The 20,718-nt window shown below is 35.8% G+C and overlaps 4 protein-coding genes across 4 annotated transcripts; all 4 read left to right on the top strand.

Moving 5' to 3' along the window:
* Positions 1-1,441: 1,441 nt before the first annotated feature.
* PKNH_0701300 (conserved protein, unknown function) lies at positions 1,442-5,926 on the top strand (the record flags this gene model as incomplete). The annotated part of the gene is made up of 17 exons (XM_039113918.1): positions 1,442-1,684; positions 2,017-2,124; positions 2,355-2,492; positions 2,612-2,663; positions 2,951-2,958; positions 3,101-3,544; positions 3,705-3,798; positions 3,915-4,014; positions 4,118-4,180; positions 4,342-4,456; positions 4,566-4,682; positions 4,778-4,852; positions 4,997-5,059; positions 5,175-5,276; positions 5,430-5,497; positions 5,622-5,756; positions 5,893-5,926. The coding sequence occupies 17 exons, from the start codon at positions 1,442-1,444 to the stop codon at positions 5,924-5,926; spliced, it is 1,959 nt and encodes a 652-aa protein (XP_038969559.1).
* A 2,882-nt stretch (positions 5,927-8,808) lies between these two features.
* PKNH_0701400 (alpha tubulin, putative) lies at positions 8,809-10,896 on the top strand (the record flags this gene model as incomplete). The annotated part of the gene is made up of 3 exons (XM_002258272.1): positions 8,809-8,870; positions 9,265-9,385; positions 9,718-10,896. The coding sequence occupies 3 exons, from the start codon at positions 8,809-8,811 to the stop codon at positions 10,894-10,896; spliced, it is 1,362 nt and encodes a 453-aa protein (XP_002258308.1).
* A 1,360-nt stretch (positions 10,897-12,256) lies between these two features.
* PKNH_0701500 (LCCL domain-containing protein) lies at positions 12,257-16,692 on the top strand (the record flags this gene model as incomplete). Its single annotated transcript, XM_002258273.1, has 2 exons — positions 12,257-12,454; positions 12,640-16,692. The coding sequence occupies 2 exons, from the start codon at positions 12,257-12,259 to the stop codon at positions 16,690-16,692; spliced, it is 4,251 nt and encodes a 1,416-aa protein (XP_002258309.1).
* Positions 16,693-18,740: 2,048 nt separating this feature from the next.
* Positions 18,741-19,653, top strand: PKNH_0701600 (60S ribosomal protein L32, putative; the record flags this gene model as incomplete). The annotated part of the gene is made up of 2 exons (XM_002258274.1): positions 18,741-18,827; positions 19,345-19,653. The coding sequence occupies 2 exons, from the start codon at positions 18,741-18,743 to the stop codon at positions 19,651-19,653; spliced, it is 396 nt and encodes a 131-aa protein (XP_002258310.1).
* Between the last annotated feature and the right edge of the window lie 1,065 nt (positions 19,654-20,718).

Here is a 20,718-nt window from a genome sequence, read left to right on the forward strand (position 1 = left end):
CTCGAACAAGGGGATCCTTTTACAGGCGAGAAACGTTTCTTTTTTTATATACGCTTGTGCCTGCCCAATCTGCATACCTAATTATTATAAATTCTGTGCATTATTGCCATATATTAGTAAAGCAGAACAACCCATATTGTTTAATTCCACTATTTTGTTTAGTCTTCTTACATCGCTATATCGTACCTCTCATTTGAAAGAGGGAAAAAAAAAAAAAAAAAAAAAAAAACGCCTTCAGAAGGGGCCACACCCCAGTGGGCATTAGTATAAACTCTTCCAATTATTATAACTCCCAATGAAGGTTGCACAATGCGCCAGTGATGTCAAAACATGTGCCCATATTTTACACGTAATGGGTAAGGTAGCACCACATTTTGAGTCGTTTGTCAGTTTGGGCATTTCCCTTTTCATGTTCCTTCACAAAAAGTATATGTATATGCTATAGCATATACATAAACACGTCGAACCACATATCTTACTCTAATTCATTCGTCCTATATGTGTTGGCATAAAGGTTCGCCATCCTGCAAAATTGTATTTAACTCCATCAAATAAATAGATCACTGTGTGGTGCTAAATTTGGAGTGTCCCGGAGTAGCATTTTCCCTATCATATCTTTTCTACACACAAATGTAGCAGAAAGTGGGACTAATTTTTCCTCGTAATAGAAATGATCAAGTGATCGTCCGGCTCAATATGGAAGACAGTATGGGGAGGCAACAAAATTGCAAATCAAACTGAGAGAGAAAAGTTGAACAAATGGCATCACTGCAAGGTTTGCCTTTTCGTCCTTTCAAATTTGCCTTCTTTTTTTCTTTTTCTTTTCTTTTTTTTTTCTTTTTTTCCATGTGTGCATTCGTGAACTTTACAAAATTGCAGACCAAGTGAAAGACAACGAAACAGAAAGTTTGCAACATTTATAAAAGATAATAAAATTGTTAAATAGGTTAGAAATGCACGTTATGATAAATATACTAATGCTTTTTTTTTCATTTTACGTCAAAAAATGGATAAAAACTCTTTTATGTATTTGCACCGTTTTTTTCTTCCTTTTTTTTTTTTGCGCCTATTTTGTAAAATATAAACATGGGCAATCATTTTTTTTTATGTATTTTTTTTCCTCCACTTTTATTTGATCACAAAACATTTGGCCCTCTGTAAATATAAATATAAATATAAATATAAATATAAATATATATATATATATATTTTTTTTTTTTTTTTTTGCCCCATCGTGTGAACCATTTTTAAAATTCACATGTTAAGGATCCAACTTAGCTGCAAAGTGAGCATACCAACTTCTCCATGTTTGTGTGTATTTCCCCCACATTTTCCACTTCCCCCCTTTTTTCCAACTCTCCGTTTGCATACCCAATTGACAAATTGACAAATTGACAAATAGCACATTTCAAATAAAATTTCCAAAACACGAATCAACAAAATGAATGATGTTGAAAAAAAGCTGAATCACATAAAAGAATTTGTCCAGACATTTTATTTCGCGAAAAATGTGGAAATAGTGATTGATGAATCTTCCATAAAAAATGTAAATAAAACGCCCAAGGAAAATAACGCAAGCGTAATTAACCTATACTCCTGTTACTCCGTGTGGCTATGTATGAATGAGATTTACCCCTCATGGTTTGACATATCGATTCACCCGGCTCAATTTGATTCGGAGTTGGTAAGTATTAAACGTGCAAATGTGCCCATGGCCAAGTGCGTAGCAACAAGCAGAATAGGACAAATCGCGGAAAGCGACACACCCACAGCAAATGTAGCACCTGTTGCAAATGCATTTTTCTTCTATGCTCGCAATGGAAGGGATGATGTCCCACATAAATAAGACACAACAAAGAATTGTCTTAACGCAAGAGAACATATCTCAGCGCAATTGAAAAAATGGAGAACCATACTGAAACTTCGTCCCTGTGTTTTCGCCTTCGTTTAGTTCTGCTTACTTGTGATTAATTCTGTTTACCCCCCTAACCCACTATTAACCCTCTTTCCTTGAAGGATGCCTACGAGTGCTTGCTAAAATATTTGAACGAATACCACGAAAACAAGTTCGAAAGGATAATCAAAAGGGTTATCGAAAATTTATTAAGCTTGACAGTGAACGAGGTAAAACTGCGTGGACGCACGGGTTGCTATTTCCATGTGACCCTCAGCATATATATGTAGTTCTTACGTACATATGTCTATCTCCCCCCTGCTACACACACAAACAGGTGGCTCAAACACCATGATGTGCATGTAATAGGGTGATCAAACACAGCGATGTGTACCCCCTTCCGTGTGCTCCAAACTACCTTGCCTAAACTCATTTATCGAACCTCTTTTCTTCTTCCAAGTTCATCGATATATACAGCTTAGTAATTCTGGCTGCCCTCGTCTCGGATGACAAGCAGAAACACATAAATAACATTTTGTCCCTTAGTCATGAAACGCAAAAATACATACATAGCATTGTGGAGGTTTTGGACAAAGAGGTATTTTTTCTTCTCCATTTCCCCACCATGTCAATCTCCCGCTTTTGCTAAGCGAGTGATAATTGCACATATATAGATACATACATATGCGTGCTTTCCTCTGCACCCTAACATTACAGGAAAATGCGGGCAAGGAAAACAAGCTATCATCCCAGGACAATACTGCTAAAGGTAAATCCGAATAGGCGCTACACGAACATTTTTTAAAAAATGAATAATTGTCTAGTTAATATAATCAGTAGGAAGCGCTTTTGAGAGTGTACCACCTTAAAATGCGATAACGTGTACTCCAAAATGACGAATCATAGGGGGAATTCTGCACGTTACATATGAACGTTCATAATTATGCTAAATCCCCGTGTCTACATTTTAAGTGACATAATGTGCATCATTTCTGTTTTCCCTTTTCATGCAATGCTCTGGAAAAAAAAAAAATCCTTCTCTTGACCACCTCACAGAAGCTGCAGTAATAGAATAAATGAAATTTACGAAAAATTAATAATTTCATCCACACATTGTATATATGATATAACTGACCAAGTGCTTATATTTGTGCACGAAGGGTACAGAGGAACATCCCACTTATGCCTCCCCCCCCTCTCCTGCAGAACTTGACTGAATCCATGAAGAACGAAATCAAGCAGCTGAAGGAAAAAGTGAAATATCTAGAAATGGAAAATGAAAATTTAACCAACTCACTGACAGAGAAAAATAAAACAATCGCGGAGAACACTGCAAAGATGGAGAATCTGCAAAAACAAATTAATACCGCTTGCGAAAAGTCTAAGAATCAATATATGACACAGATAGAAGAACAAGAAAGGAAAATCCATGAGTTGCAAAGCAACTTAGAAAAACAAACCAAAGATAAAAGCCTCTTAGAAAATGATTTAAAAGGAAAAATCAAAGAGTTGGAGGATGAACAAAATATCTTGAAGCAAGAAAATTCCAATATCGAAAATTTGCAAAATAAAATAAATAAATATAAAGAAAAATTGGACAGCCTAATGGTTGTTCAAAATATAAACAAGGAATTGGAGGATAAGCTTAGAGTAATTTTTTCAACTGAAAAAACATATGACAATATATAATAAAGATGTACATCTGGGCCATGGGCATAATTATTTTGCCCTCATTAAGCCACTATTTGGTTTATTGAAGACCTGTTCAATGTGCTAGTTACATAATTCGTGTTCTTTACGCTCTCCACAGGTTAACACTCAAAAAATGGTGGACATGGAGAATGAAGTGGAAAAGTTGAAGCTCGAATCAAGCAATCTCATCATGTATAAGGATAAATGCGCAGGTTTGTGAGCTCGTTTCCTCTACCCCATTATATTTCTCCATTTTGCTCCTCATTCCGTCCGAACAAAATATTCCAACGTACATACCTCCTTCGCTTTTTTATCCACACCATTCCAGATTTGGATGCCAACTTAGTGAACGCAAAGACGGAGAACGAAAAACTGAAACAAGACCTTGACGAGAAAAACAAAACTCTGCAAAAGCTGAAAAACGACTTGTAATTAAAAAAAAAAAAAAAAAAAAAGAGGGGAACAAAAAAATAATAATATAAATAACGTGTATTTCTTCACGCAAATTATTTATCAATTCACCCCTTTTAGAGAAGCGAAAAACCAGTCCTACGAACAACTGAAGAAGGAGCAAAATTTTGATAAAATTAACATGTAAAACTTTATTGTGTGCCTCTGTCTATATGCACTTACCAATGCATGTGTGAACACGAGGATATCTTTATCGACCAGCAAACGGATAGTTCCATTCAACGTATAAACTTTTGCAAACTGTTAAATGGCCCATGGTTTTACTTATTCATCCCCATTTTTAGTGGACTAAGCAACGTGGACCAAACGGAGGAATTGATCAGACTTAAAAAGGAAAACGAAAATTTAAAGCAGAAAGTGTCTGGAGACACCAATCACGACATGAACAAAGTGAAGGAGGTAGAACTTTAATTGTCTGTCCATAGACTTTTGTCTCTATCTGCAACTATGCAGAACTATAAAAACACATGGTCACAATGCATCTTCTGTACTTTTTCCATTCTCTTAGCTGGAAAACGAAATTGACGATTTAAAGAGAATAAACAAAAAGCTAGAAAATAAAATGTCCGAAATTATAGATAAGCAGGACGCAAAAGACGATCCAACTCTGCAGGAAAAATATGAGGTGAGGAATGGAATGTGGAATTCCCAATTCGGCGCAAAGAGTTGCTTATTTCTTTTTCTTCTATTTTTTTTTTTTTTTTTTTTTTTTTTTTTTAGAAAACGTTAAAAGAAATGGAAGAGAAGCAGAAACAAGTAGAAGCAAAGCAGCAAGAAATTAAAGAGCTTAATGAGGTTATCAATTTACCCCCCCCTCTCCCCTCTTTGCCATTCTGTGTACATGCCCTTGCATAGAACACATGTGCACGAATTTATGATTTTCTCCAATGTGTAATCAACAAAGGTGACATGGAATTTTTTTTTTTTTCTCATTTGAAGATGAACCAAAAGATGAAGATAGAGATGTCTAATATGCAGGGGAATTCAGATGTAGCAACAAATGTAATTCCATTTTTCTACTTTTTCTTTTATAAGTCCCATTAAGGGGCAATAATTATAAGGAAAAAAAAAAAAAAAAAAAAAAAATGACAACATCTCATTCTTCCCCTTAATACAGGAAAAAATCATAAAACTAGAAGCCGAGTTGCTAATGGAGAAGAAGAACTGTGGACTTGTTGAGGAGACAACAAAGAATAAACTGAGCAAGGAATTTAATGCGGTACTACATACAAAAAATAAGAAACAATGAAGGACGAACCTCGCGTTCGATGAAAATAATCACATGTTTTTTTTAAATTGATGAGTCACACACCGTAATACGCCTTCATACGATGCCACACTTTTCCTTCTACGCAATTTTGCCCCACATTAGGCTTTACAAATTTTTAAGGAACAATTACAAATTAGAGAAAAGGAAACCGAATACTACAAGGACGCACTGTACTGCAGGAGTTGAACCACCTGATGAGCATTTATGAGCGTGTACAATACGCATATATATGTTTATAGTACACTCCTTACTGAGGGATACCTAACCTCATATTACTTTTTTTCTTCCGTTCAGGAAAACGCAAATTGATATTTCCAAGGATGAACAGAAATTATTAAGCCAAATTATCCATGGCTTAGGTCTCAAGTACAAACAGTTACAAACTTACAATTTGTCCTTACGGAACGAAATCACAGCAATAAAATTAAGGTACCAATTTTATTTGGGCTTTTGTTGTTGAAGCCTACCCGTAAAGATTTTGTATACTAGCGTCTCATTATATATGGAATTATTATTATTATTATTTTTTATTTCGCCACATGTATTCATTTTCCCCTTAACGCAGAGCCCAAACATGCGCAGAAATGGAGAAGAAATAAAAAAAACTCCTTTTTAAATCATTTTGTCCATTTCCCTTCCCCATTTTTGTTCTTCTAAAAGCATTTCAAATTATGACGGAGCTTAACGGAAACGACGAAATCCTTCATAAAACTAACCCTTCTCAACCGCAGACATTTTTATAGGGAATCCCCTTTTTTACGGCTTCATTTTTAACTCTGTAGAGTTGGTACATATATATTTAACGACACAAAAGATACGCTATGCGCACATCCCTTGCTGACGCAAAAAGACAGAACGTTCCATTAGTTCCGTACTTTCTGCATGTTCACCTATTAAAACATTTTTTCTTCCTTCGTACAGTTGTATTTTTTTTATATGTGCAATTTTTTTTCATTGTTTTTTTTAAGTGGTACACAACGTTTACATTTTGTTATCCTCTTCGCGACCCACCTTTTAAAACACTTTAATTATATATATATATATATATATATATATATATATATATATATATATTTTCCTTCTTGTTGAGGTTAAGAAGGTGAAGAGAACGGAAATAAAAAAAGCAAAGGCTACTAACCATGTTGAACGAACTTACCTTGTTATGACACATTTTCCGAACACTTAGTACCAAATGCACACGCACGTATATATGTATATACATTTTAATAGCTTTATGACAACACCTTTTAGTTCAGTTGTGTGCACAGAGTGCTCTAACAGTGAAGCTAATCCATCTTTTACCCCTCCCATTTCATTTTCGGTGTCCCCCATTTCCTGCTCCTTTGAAGAAAACAACTTAAGGGTTAAAAAGGGGACCACAATGCAATTGCCCACGACCCGTGCGAGTTTTACGCAAAATGTAGAAATAATTAAAGAAGGAAGAATTTTGCGTGCACACGTCTTTCCAATCCCGTTCATAATATTTTCCCGCATTAATTGGGGTTAAAAATAAAAATCAGCAGCGAGCATGCACATATATATGCGTATATACACACTTCTGTATTCTACAATATTTACAGACACTCGTGCAATGTGGGCGCTTACCCCCAAAGAACAGGGGTAACATTTAACTTCGTTATGGCGAAATAAAGGTAAAATATACCAAAGCAGTGATTGTTACATTATTTAAAAACCTTTTTGCATATACCACCATACCATTTGCAAAATAGCCCTGACTTAAATGTATTTTTAAATGCATTTTAAATGCATTTTAAATGGCAATTTTGTCTGTGTTTTGAAGAAAAAAAAAAATGCCTACTTTAACATTTTTTAGCAACCACTAGCATGCACAAAAGGAAAAAAAAAAAAATTTTTTAATTAAGCCTAAACGTATCACAAAATCTAGATATATTTAAAGGTCAAAAAAAAACGTGTGCAACTGTCTTCGGGAAATTATCACTCATTCGGAGGGGGGGAAAAAAAAGGAGGAAAGCCTCAAATATGGAGTGAAATATGCATACACCTGTATTTCTTAAAAGAGGACTAACAGTGAAATTAAAAGCGCAAGTATCACTCTTTGTACTTTTTCATTTTTATTATGAAAGTTAAAAATCCTTTTTTGTGTGAGAAAAAAAAAAAAAAAAATACTTTTTTTTTTTTATCAACAGTTCAAAAACCTTCACAAAGTTCCGGTTTATTGTTATTATCAGCAAGGAGCATTACATTGCTTTTGATAGAACAAAACATAAAATACACACTATGCAATTTCTGTTAAAAAGGAAAAAAATATAATCAAGGATTTTGTTAAAAAGCACGGACTTCACCATTTTCGCGTCACTTTTTAACACCTTTATAAACATATGTAGAGCTGCCCTTGTTGGAAAAAAAAAAAAAAAAAAAAAAAAAAATTATCATGTAAAATGTTCATGGATAAGCACATATCGTTAACCGGCCAAAAATTTTTTACACAATATTGACAAAGGGGAATAGGGAAAAGGCTTGCAAAAAGTATATAAAAGTGCAAATCCACCATTCATTTTTATAAGAACTTTTAATTACAAAAATTATTTCCCATAAAAGCAGAATTTTTACCAACTTTTGAATATTAAATAATATACTGACCACTTTGTCTGAACAAATTAAAAAGGGAAGGGGGAAAAGAACTTAATCCAACGCACCACTTAGCTTTATATCCTGACAGAATTTTTTTTTTTTTTTTTTTTATTTGCATTCTTACATATGGTGGTAAAAAAGTAAAACAAAATAAATATACAAATTTACACAAAATTGGAATAAAGAAAAAAACATTTCTTTTTCTTTTTTTTTTTTTTTTTTTTCGTACATTTCCAGTGTATATAAATATGCTAATGGAAAACATGTGAAAAAAAAAAAAAAAAAAAAAAAAAACACACATATGCATATACATATATACATTCAACAAATAGGCACAAAACATTATATAAAAAAAAGGGAAGGAAAACTTTGAAACATTACTTTGTATTTGTATACAGACCTTTTTTTTTTTTTTCCCTCCAAAAAAATTCCTGCTTGTAAATGTACCATATTGATATATACATATTTATACATACGTGCGTATGTTTATAAGCAAGCGTGTATTAATACCTGCAAGTATCACTTTTTTTTTTTTTTCCTCTTCCCCCCCAAGGAAAAAAAATATTCGTGTATATATCTGCGCCATTAGTGTTTTAACGAATTGCATACACAACAAACATTTTGCGAGTAATTATTATGTTTTACAAGAATTAAAAAACAAATTACAAAGCACAGAAATTAAGGCATGAGTACATGTAAAATAAGCATTTACATACGCACACAATAATTAATCACGCAATTCCCTTGTATTTTTGTTTTATGTACTCGTTTTATCTCATATTCACCTTTCCATTTTGATATTTAGTATTTATTACGTTTTAAAAACAATTTATTTTTTTTTGTTTTATAATCATTTATTCATATAAAAATGAGAGAAGTAATAAGTATTCATGTAGGACAAGCTGGTATTCAAGTTGGAAATGCTTGCTGGTAACCAAAAAATAAGAAAAAAAAAAAAAATGTGCTCACCCTGTACACATCATTCTTTTACCTTATGGGGATTACCATCAAAGTTGTGCATTTTTTTAACATGGTGCCAACTCATTCATTATGAATGGGGAAAACATGGCAATAGTCTCCTTAAGGTGCCCCCACTTTTTATTTTGTGTTCACATGAATACACACACACTTGTGTATTTCTCTTCATGCACGCATGCCATATTTATATTGCATATATGGATCTTGTAAAATATGTTCTTTTGTGTAGTACGTAATTGGGTTGACTTATAAGTCAGTTAATTCTTCTACACCCGCTGCAAATCATACGCATAAACAAAACTACACGTTTGCACGCACTTATGCACACTTCACAACCACCTTTTAGGGAACTGTTTTGCCTAGAACATGGAATACAACCGGATGGTCAAATGCCCTCGGACAAAGCTGCCAGAGCAAACGATGATGCTTTTAATACCTTTTTTTCAGAAACGGGTGCAGGAAAACACGTAAGGAGGAAAAAATAGGCTCAACCGTTGATTAACTCTTTTTACATCTCTACTTCCAAAGAATATGCGTTCTCCAAAATGGCGCAAACTTTCGCAAGTAGAAATTTGTTTGTTGCTTTTGTGTTCATGTCCTACGCGTATTACATACAAATATGTGTGCGTGCTAATTGTAGACAAATGAGTAACTTTCTCATGTTGTGTGATTTTTATTTGTCCTTATGCTCCACTGTAGAATGGATAGTGTATGTTCGAAAGTCTGAATTATATGTGCAAACAAATACATGTATACATGTATCTGCTCACCCACTTGACACACACACTTATCGCCACAGGTACCACGTTGCGTCTTCGTTGACCTAGAGCCAACCGTTGTAGATGAAGTGAGGACCGGAACCTATCGTCAGCTGTTTCACCCAGAGCAATTAATATCAGGAAAGGAGGATGCTGCAAACAATTTCGCAAGGGGTCACTACACCATAGGAAAGGAAGTCATAGATGTGTGCCTAGACAGAATTAGAAAGCTAGCCGATAATTGTACTGGTCTACAAGGCTTTCTAATGTTTAGTGCTGTTGGTGGTGGTACTGGAAGTGGTTTTGGCTGTTTAATGTTAGAAAGATTATCAGTTGATTATGGAAAGAAATCAAAGCTTAACTTTTGCTGCTGGCCTTCACCTCAAGTATCAACAGCTGTGGTCGAACCATACAACTCCGTCCTATCGACCCACTCTCTTCTAGAACACACCGACGTGGCGATCATGTTAGACAATGAAGCTATATACGACATATGTAAGAAAAATTTGGACATTGAAAGGCCCACTTATACAAACTTAAACAGACTAATAGCGCAGGTCATTTCATCGTTGACAGCTTCTCTACGTTTTGATGGTGCCCTAAATGTGGATGTTACGGAATTTCAAACGAATTTGGTGCCTTACCCACGTATCCACTTTATGTTGTCCTCATATGCTCCAGTTGTTAGTGCTGAAAAGGCTTATCACGAGCAGCTATCCGTGTCTGAAATTACCAATTCGGCTTTTGAACCAGCAAATATGATGGCTAAATGTGATCCCCGCCATGGTAAGTACATGGCTTGTTGTTTAATGTACAGAGGAGATGTTGTCCCAAAGGATGTCAACGCAGCTGTTGCTACAATTAAGACGAAAAGAACAATTCAGTTTGTTGACTGGTGCCCAACTGGATTCAAATGTGGTATTAATTACCAACCACCCACTGTTGTGCCCGGGGGAGACTTGGCAAAAGTGATGAGAGCCGTCTGCATGATAAGTAACTCCACCGCAATTGCTGAGGTGTTTTCTAGAATGGACCAGAAATTTGACCTCATGTACGCTAAGAGAGCATTTGTCCACTGGTACGTTGGAGAAGGTATGGAGGAGGGAGAATTTAGTGAAGCCAGGGAGGATTTGGCTGCTCTGGAAAAGGATTACGAAGAGGTCGGCATCGAAACCAACGAGGGTGAAGGAGAAGACGAAGGATACGAAGCGGAATATTAGACAACGTGGCTTAAGCGGGGGTTACAAACGTATTAGTTGCGGTCAGCACGCGCAATAAGTATATACATATATATACACGTGCACACGTCGTGCTCCCAAATTGTGGATGTAAAAGTATAAGGAAAAAATAAAAAAGAGACAGTTGCCATACGCTCAGCGCATCTATCATGTTATGCTAGTGCAAACAAAAAATAGGTATCATAATTATTTCATTTTTATATGTTTTCTTTTTTTTTTTTTTTTTTTTTTTTTTTTGTAATAAAAAAAAATTTTCAATTAAAAAAAAAATTAGATGTAAGCGCGAAGAAATTTTTAATACATAAAAATGTATGCACATATTTACAACGTTTTTGCATATTGTAGAACTAATTCATACGTACACTCTCACGTACGCATACATGTGTATGCCCACCTCATTTCCACTTCGTGAACGTGCATGTGCATACCTGCATACATCCATGTATCAGCAAATGTATGCTAATGCATAGTATGTATGCGTACCTATGTGTAAATATATGGATATATATTGATGTACACATATACACATGTCCACCTGCCCACGTTCATTTCCCCACTAACACTTCAGCACTTGTTATAAAAAGCGTGCCCTTTGAGCTAGTATACTTTTCGGTGGAAATAAGTAAAAGAAACAATTTTTTATTTTGCCGCCTTTCGCGCATATATCTGTAAATGCACATGTGATGAAATATGAACGTACAAATCTCTAGGAAGAAAAAAATAACAGAAATAAAGAAAAATTTAAATACCGCTATTCATCGTACTTCAAAAGTAAAGACATATTGTTAATAAAAGGTTATCTAAATGGATATGTAGGAGTAGCGCATCTTTCCGTATAACGGTCTTTCTTCTGCAATGTGCTTTTTTTTTTTTTTTTTTTTCTTCACACACAATATTGCCAAAAGGCATATTGGAACATAATCGTGTAGTTACACGCATTAAAGGGGAAATATACTTGTCTACGCGAGTAATGTTGTTTACGCACGCGTGGTAATCTTGCTGGATCTTTCCAACGGTGTTGTTGTTAAAATGGATTAAAATTTGTGACAGAATTTTTTTTTTTTTTGGTAGACGGAGTTTAACATGGCACAATTAGGTGTAACATTTGTGGCTTTTTTTTTTTTTTTCCTTTTTTTAACTAGTAAAAATATTCTGTTGCGCGCAGGAATGGACAATATGTGGCGGCGCAAATGGGTTGTGTAAATTGATTGTATGTAAATTTTAGCTTGTTCTTTCTTCCATTTTGTTGTTCCACCTCTTGGCTGTTTTTTTGGTACATTCCCTCAGTTTGTTTTCCTACACCGTTTCTCTGAATTACCTCGAAGAAGAAATTCCGAACACAATGAAAGCATCCTTCCTTTTAACCTGCGCTTTGGTTCTTCCCCTTTTCTGTAATGGAGCCCCAGGGCAAGTTGTCTCCGACAGTAGGATATTCCTCAAGAACAAAGACGCCTACTGCTTATATGCTGAAAACCTTATTGAAAATAACAAATTTGAAGTAGCTTCGGATGACTGCGATACGTTAGCACATGGAAATGAGGTAAAGGGGTGTGTATACACATAAACGTAACGGTCTATATGCATTTACTGCTTTTGGTTTCCCGGATAATGGTTGTCGTTGCGTAGGTTTTAGGCCCAATGGTGATAGAGGCCTGAAGGAAAATTGCCATTTTATCACCTCGACATGAGGACACCGCTACTCCGACGCTGTTATCCCCGTTGCAGAGACAAATAACCTGGCTGTCATCCACGAACGGAAGAATTAGGACGCAAAATGGACTATGTCTAAAAACATACAAAAACTTCTTAACCGTTTCGACTTGCTCCCCCGATTTGAACGACAAGTCGGAAATGTGGAAAATAGATTCAGAAAAAAGACTCAGAAATGAAAATAACACTTGCGCTCAACTAGCTGGAAATAAATTATTTGCCTTCACCTGCAATGACCTATCCACAAGGGACTTTGAAATTAAAGTCTTTTCGGAGGATGAACTAAATTTTATGAAAGCAAAATATGCACACAAAAAATTACAAAATGTGAATGAAGAGAGTTTGCAAAATTTTCATTCAAAATCAAAAGTACTAATTCAGAGTTATACAGAAGCAGAGGGGAAAATTAATAAATTCCTAAACACAGAGAAGGAAATGATTAAGGAAAAGGAAAAAATAGCAAACTTAATGAGTGATATTAAATCTCTAATAAACACATCTTCTTCTTTGGCGAATTATGGAACAGGTGCCTTAATGAAAATATACGACAACGTTGACATAAGTAAAAGCAACAATTTGTTGAGAATTCCACTCCAAAGTTTACAAGTAAATAAAGAAAAATTAAACGAATTGGGAATTGAAAATGGGCAAGTCAAAATTGTCATTCAAACTTTTCTGAACCCTCCAGATGAGGGGAACTACACATTTGTTGCAAAACATGTCGTAGGTAAACTGACTGTTAAGGTAGACAGTAAGGAAATTATTTCAAACGCAGACATGCGAAATGAAACAACTCTAAGTAGCTCCCTTGTTCATTTATCCAGAAATAAACTCGTGCCTATATACATCGAGGTGTCATCTGCTGGTGTTGAAACCAACCCACCTATGCCATCCTTCTCATTATTATGGTCTTCCAAACACATACCCGAACAAGTCATAAGTTCTTTATACTTGTACACCACTGTATATGAAAAAATTTGCTACACTCCGTTTCAGAAAAAGATAGACTGTGCCACGACCTTCGACAGCGTACCTAGGGAAAATAGCGAGTCCCATTTTTTGTGCCCCCCCGGGTGCTTCGCGGCGGAAGGGGGTTCGTACAATAATGCCTCCCCTAATAGGGGCATTTCGAATGAAGCACTCCTCCATTTGAAGGAAAGCTCTCCTCCTTGCTACGCGTTAACCTCCCGCATGTGCGCATCCGCAGTTGCGACAAATTTATTGACACAAGAAATTGGTGGCATCATAAAGGTAACTATAAAACAGCGAACAAACGACAAAGGCACTTCCGAACCGTGTGCGCAGATTCTACCAACGAGCATGGAAGACAATACATTTAAAGGAATCACAGACATTAAGGTGGTAGATATGGACGATTTTTTCTTAAACTATGATGCGAACAGAAATTTGTATGAAGGGTATACAGGAGTTGTGACAGATGATAAACATTCCCTATTGACAAGAACTGATTTGTCCAAAAGGTACATCTCAGACATTGAAATAAATTGTGACAAAAATTTACGAGACAATTATGAATTCAGTTCTGGATCCTTCATCGTAAAACGGATGCAACGTTCTGATTTAACAAAAACGGAAGAAAGCATAGTAGTAGATGCATTTGCTTTGTTTGAAAAATACACAAGTGCAGATAGCACTCCTATTTATCTACCTGGGTGGACAAGAAAAACGTGTAACAATATTCAGCTGTACATAAAATATACACAACCGAACGGTATGATGAACTACCCATCTTTATTACTAACTTGTGATGATACATTTGAACAAATCCATTTTACTAACGAAAGGCTGGTAGTTGCACGATGCTTGCCTTACTGTCTCAACAGTGAAAAGCCAGTTCTAGGATCCTACATTTACGCACCCCAGTCAGCCATATGCAAATCTGCTATTCACTCTGGTATCATAACAAATAAAGCAGGGGGGTTAATACAAATAAGAAAATTGAAAAATATTACACAGTCGTTCACTAACACCATGATAATAACTAGAAATGGCGTTATTGCTACCATCGCTCATCATAATAATGAAGATTCTTACTACTTAACAAAACCTAATGGATCCATTTGTAACTTCCCAAGAACATCCCACAACATTAATGTGTCCCTAAATTCCGACTCCAGTCAAGATGCTCTTTTCTCCTTCATCCAGACGAAGTCATACCTCATGGATATCCCCCCCGCAGTCCTAGTTCACCAGAAACACGCCGTTTTGAAAAACCAGCTGGTTAACATGCACAATTTCTATAACACAGAAAGTTACAAGAAAGCATTACTAGGCAGTACAAATGAACCTACGGGGAAATTTCAGGCGGTTCAAAACGGTGACCATATTTCTCATTCACCAGGCGTACAAGAGAACCCACAACTGATGGATTCCTTTAACACATTCCAGCGAACCTACGAAGCGGATAAGGGACGCCTGAACAAATTGGCAAAAAAACAAAAAGGGATTTTCTCAAACTTAAATTTGAAAAATAAACAGATAAATAATTTGAATAAGACCTTGTCCAAATTGAGAAGCGAGCAACACACCTGCGAGACCATCATCAGGGAGAACCAATCATCCTTGGTATCTCTCATAAAACAATTTGCACTAATCACAAATAGAAAAAAAATGATAATAGAAAAGTTGGAAAAGGCACTAGCAAACGTCAAACCGATAACTGTACAGACATTTGAAGAACAATACAACTCAACAAATATAAATGACAACTATGTCATCATTGATGGTAGGAATATAAGCGGGTCATCAAACTGGGCTGTGGAAAAATTCACGAATGGAAACCTCTTTGCGGCTATCACTAATGATAGGCTCATCAAATCCGTGGAAGAGATCTACGCTTCGTACATCCTCCAGAGACATACTAAGGTGTACAAAGGCTTCATATCCTGTGACGTTAAAATACCATATGAAGGAAATGTAGGAATCCTCATCAAGTACAGAGACGATAATAATTACTCCAATTTTGTAATAAACAAAAAGGAGTTTTACTTTGTAGAAATGACAGATGGGAAAAGGAGTCCACCAATTAGGAAAAGGCAAATAAGAAATTTACCCTTCCAGCTAGGAGCATGGGCAACACTCTTCATAGAATTTGGCTATAAAAATGTTAGAGCCTATATAAACGGGAAATATGTCAACGGATTTGAAACAAAAAATGATTCATATGGACATGTAGGAATTGGAATGAACAACTGTAAGGAAAAAATATTTTTTGATAAAATTGTCATAGGCTCTCTCGATCAGGCTAAATACTACAAAGGGGTAAGGAAGTCAATTACCATTCCTTCCACGAATGATATGAATGGTTTCCATAAAGTGGAGGGAAAAAATAATTTAAATGAAAAACCAATCAGCGAAGAAGCCACAAATACAGATAACCAGATTAAGTGCAAACCATTCACAGAAAGGTGCAACCTCCCATTAGACACTAACTGGATTGTTCCTCCAAACACCTTCTGGAGAATTAAAAATAATTTTGCTTTGAGTTCAATTTGGGCAAATCACGAACGGGGAGAACAGAAACATGGTGTTTACCCAGATGGACAAAATCAAATTGGAAAAATGGAAACAGACGAGTGTTATCTTCATTCCGCGCAGAAACGAAAAGAAGAAGAAAATCTCCTCATCCCATCAATCATACTTTTAAAGCGTCACAACTTATGTAACAACATGAAATTATTTTCTCTCAAAATATTCATTAATTTAAAACCTTTGACAAAATCTGGGGTCATTTTCAGAGTCTTATCATCTGATGATTTTTTATCTGTCATATTGGACACCACACAAATGGAAGGGAAATTATATCTCCTCAAAATTAGTAACGGAATTCCATACCAGCTAAATGCACCAACACACATGCCAATACCCCCAGATGTGTGGCACCATTTAACGGTGTCCTACAATGGGGACCGCGTGAATGTCACGCTGAATGACGAACTGGTGGTCAATTCGGAACTTAATCAGCACAGAACCGAGTTGGGGAGTGTCGGGTTGATAACTTTAACGGGGGAGTCTAAGTTTAAGGGCATCACCTTCCTTCCACAGTAATTCCCGGCAACATGTAGCGAAAGGGTAGTACATACGACTTATTCGGGAAAATACAGCCAAGTGTTACCAAGTGCAGGTAAACATACGCATATATATATATATATATATATATCCCTTGCGCGCACACAGACAGGCCATCATACAGCTACACAATTTTGAGACGCACACGGGAGAACGTGGAAAAGTCCCACTCCCCGCGACTTGCTACATTCGGCACACAAAAGTGGCCATCCCTAGCATCAATCGGTGTTAAAAAATGTATACAACAAAATTCTTTACGCACAAAAGGGGCTCCCCAAAGCGCCCTCGATCCCTTAATTCCTTCGTTTTCATGTTCGCATTGTTTGTTGATTCGTTTGTTTGTTTGTTCCATTTGTCAAATCCGGGATATGATGTGAATTTTTTTTTTCCCAATTAAGCCCATTTCCTTATATATTCCTTCCGTCAAGAAAAATTAAAAATACGGCTGAAAAACATGAACTTAACCAAAAGGTCGTTCCACCGATTCCCTTAAAAATTTTATATATGTTCCTTTTCAAAATATATGTTAGCGGAATTCTTACGCCACCATGTGTTGGCCCTACTATATTTTATTCCTTCCTTCCAGTTGGGAGGAGTACTCAAGTGGGGGAGAATAAAACGACGCATACAAATGGGCAACAAATGGGTCAACAAATGGGTCAACAAATGGGTCAACAAATGGGTCAACAAATGGGTCAACAAATGGGTCAACAAATGAGGCAAAAAAAGGAAGGAAAATATGGGTCAAGAAATGGGCGCGTAAAAAAAAGGCAACAATTAGAGCCCTGAAATAAACTACTCCTGTAGCCGCATTTTGCGCAGATCTGCCCTTTTCCCCATATTTTACGTAAAACCGATTTTGTGCCATTTTTACATAAAATAAAACTGACCCTCCCTGACAAAGAATACGAAATAGCATATTTTATTTTGCGTACAAATTTGCAATACCACTGCTGCTATTTTCCCTTTCAAAGTTGCCAACGCGAAGTTGCCATTTCCCCTATACTACGGGTAAATTTTTTTCCAGGGTGAAACGGAATGAAGATTGTACCATTATGAATATATATATATATATATACCCCCTTGTACTACTACCGGGGTATTAATTCCAGCGGGCAATATATATAATACCCCTCACAGGAAATCATTTCCCTCTGTTGCTTAAAGAGAAATATAGTTTAAGCAATGATGGGACATTTTTACAAACACAAATAAATTTCCCTTAAAAAAACATTTAAGTTAAAAACGTACAATCATCCCTCCGTTGGCACATTTAAAAAAAAAGAAAAAAGCAAATCAGAAGGTTGTGAACAAAAGAAAAAAAAAAACGGGGCATGTTTTTCGAAGGAACAAAATACTACGTCCGCTTTACGGATATATTTTATTCACAAAAACTATACCTTCAATACGCGTAAGTAAGCCTTTGCCAAGCATTGCTCTTGTGCATCTTGGGCCATGTTTTACTTTTTTTCCCGATCCCCTGGAATTATTAAAAAAAATATGTTCACCTTGTGAGAATTGCAGAAGATAACTGAGTACAACATATATACGATCCACTTCCCACTTGTATGCAATTTTACTTTTGCAAAACGTATATTGTTATATGCATAATATAATATATTTATGCTATTGCACGTATTGCTCTCATATGGTGACAAAAAATTTTGGCAAGCCATTAAGTTAACATAACCATAGGGAAAAAAAAAAAAAAAATACCAGCAAACGGGGATTCGCATAATTTCAACACCCCTCATATTTTTAAACCTTTTAAAACTATTTATAAATAATTTGTAGATACAAAAAAAAAAAAAAAAAATATATATATAATTTTTTAAGGAAATAAAAAAAAAAAAAAAAAGGAAAGCTATTTCAATCCTGCCATGTAAATTTATATTTGTTTATAACGCCGTTCCCAGCAACGCCGTATTAACTTTTGCGTACCTTACTGATTTGACATTTCAACGTTTTAGTAGTCCGTTTTTTGCGAAACGCAATTTATCCAACAAACTTATACAAAGAAATCCAAAATGGCAGTAAAAAAAGTGGGAAAAATTGTAAAGAAGAGAACAAAGAAGTTCACCCGTTTTCAGTCGAACAGGTTTATGCGTGTTAAGGTAATCACAAGATGACACATAGGAGGAAGGATAATGGGAGGGGGGAGATCGAGCAAGTGATACTTTCTTTATAAACATAGATATATGGCCATACATGTGCAATATGCCCTTTGTTGACTTGTGCTCGTACGCTTCTGTAACTTCCATGAGGAAGGAATTATTTTTGTACAAGAACTGAACTCAGTGGAATTTGTATGCCGTAGAAACCCAGGGGTCGCGACTAGCAACATACAATTAGTATGCATCTAGTGGGGAATACACATTCCGATGGCTTCTGTATACCTGACCCAATGTACCACCTTTTGCGCGTACTAGTTGTGATAAATATATATATTTTTGGAACATACTCCCCCCCTCCCAAATTCGCCTTTCCATAAGCTCATACGCATGCCATACCTATTACCGTAACCTCCTGTGCGGCATGATTTCATGACATGTGTATATGCCGTGCGCATATTTTTAATGCTTGTATGAACGCGCCCTACAACATGCCACCTTCGCTTCTTCTTCCCCGCAGCCTGCATGGAGAAAACCAAGAGGTATTGATTGTCGTGTCAGGAGAAGGTACAAAGGAACGAACTTAATGCCAAGTATTGGCTACGGAAGCAACAAAAAAACGAAATATTTGTTACCAAATAATAAGTACAAATATATAGTAAGAAATGTGAAAGAAATGGAACCTTTAATTATGAACAACACAAAGTACTGTGTGCAAATTGCTCATAATGTTTCAAGTAAAAAGAGAATGGAAATTATTGAAAGAGCCAAACAAATGAACGTGTCGGTGATTAATGCAAAAGCTAGATTACAAAAAACAGAAGAGTAAACCGAATTTTCGCGCGTTATGTACCTATATGTTATGTGTATTATACCCTGTGCTTTATCGCGCAATGTTTATTTTTATTCCTTTTTGCTTCGTAATTTTTTTTTTTCCCCCCACAACTTTTAATATAATTTAAAAATAGACGTCGAAACAGAAAAGCGGTAAAACGACCACCGTAAAAAATATAGCTGCATAACGATTTAATAAAAATGACAGATGAGCGTCCATGTGGATGCAGGGAAGGGAATGCCTTTATACCTTCGGCCCCTTCCTTTCGGTCCCTTTTTTCAACAACGAAACACATAAAAATTGTCACCCCACCGCAAATTCACCACACTTTCACCGATTAGCTTTTTCCTCCCTTTACCTAGATGTGCAGGAGGTAAATCCTTAATTGAACTTTCTTCCCCTTACCACGTCTCTCGCAGTCTACAATCTACTTATTAATTGGGGAAATGTGGAAAAGCATCCCCTTATTTTATAATTATGAGGTGTAAACACAAACCCATTTGAGGTGCAAAACAACTACACCAACGTGTGGGGTGTACGAACAATTGTGTAGGGGGAAAAAAAGCAGATTAATACAAATAGTATATACTTCAAACAAAAATTTAGGTATGTTTAAAAAAAAAAAAAAAAAAAAAAAAAAAAAAGGCCATACGATTCAGCACTTGCAAAACATGCGCAGTACGGATTGTATGATGAGTCATCACACAGAATTGCTCAGCAATATAATGTGATACAATTCGATGGTGCGATTTACACGCATCGTACATTAACATAAAAAGCACGTGGGTGTTGGTACATCACCCGTCGCATTTATAAAAAGAGAAGGCGCATTAATTAAAATAAATGCCATATATAAAGTGTGCCAGTGAAAAATATGCATACATATATTTTGCATCTGGTCATGTGTAAAAAAATTTGGATAATATTTTAAATACGAAGTTGCAACTTATTTTAATTAATCTTTCCATTTTATTACTCAGTGTGTTTACATTTAGCACATATGTACGTTTCTTTTATGTTCATTTTTTTTTTTTTTTTTTTTTTTTTCTTTTCATCCGA

Source organism: Plasmodium knowlesi (assembly GCF_000006355.2).
Source record: "Plasmodium knowlesi strain H genome assembly, chromosome: 7".
Taxonomy (NCBI): domain Eukaryota; phylum Apicomplexa; class Aconoidasida; order Haemosporida; family Plasmodiidae; genus Plasmodium; species Plasmodium knowlesi.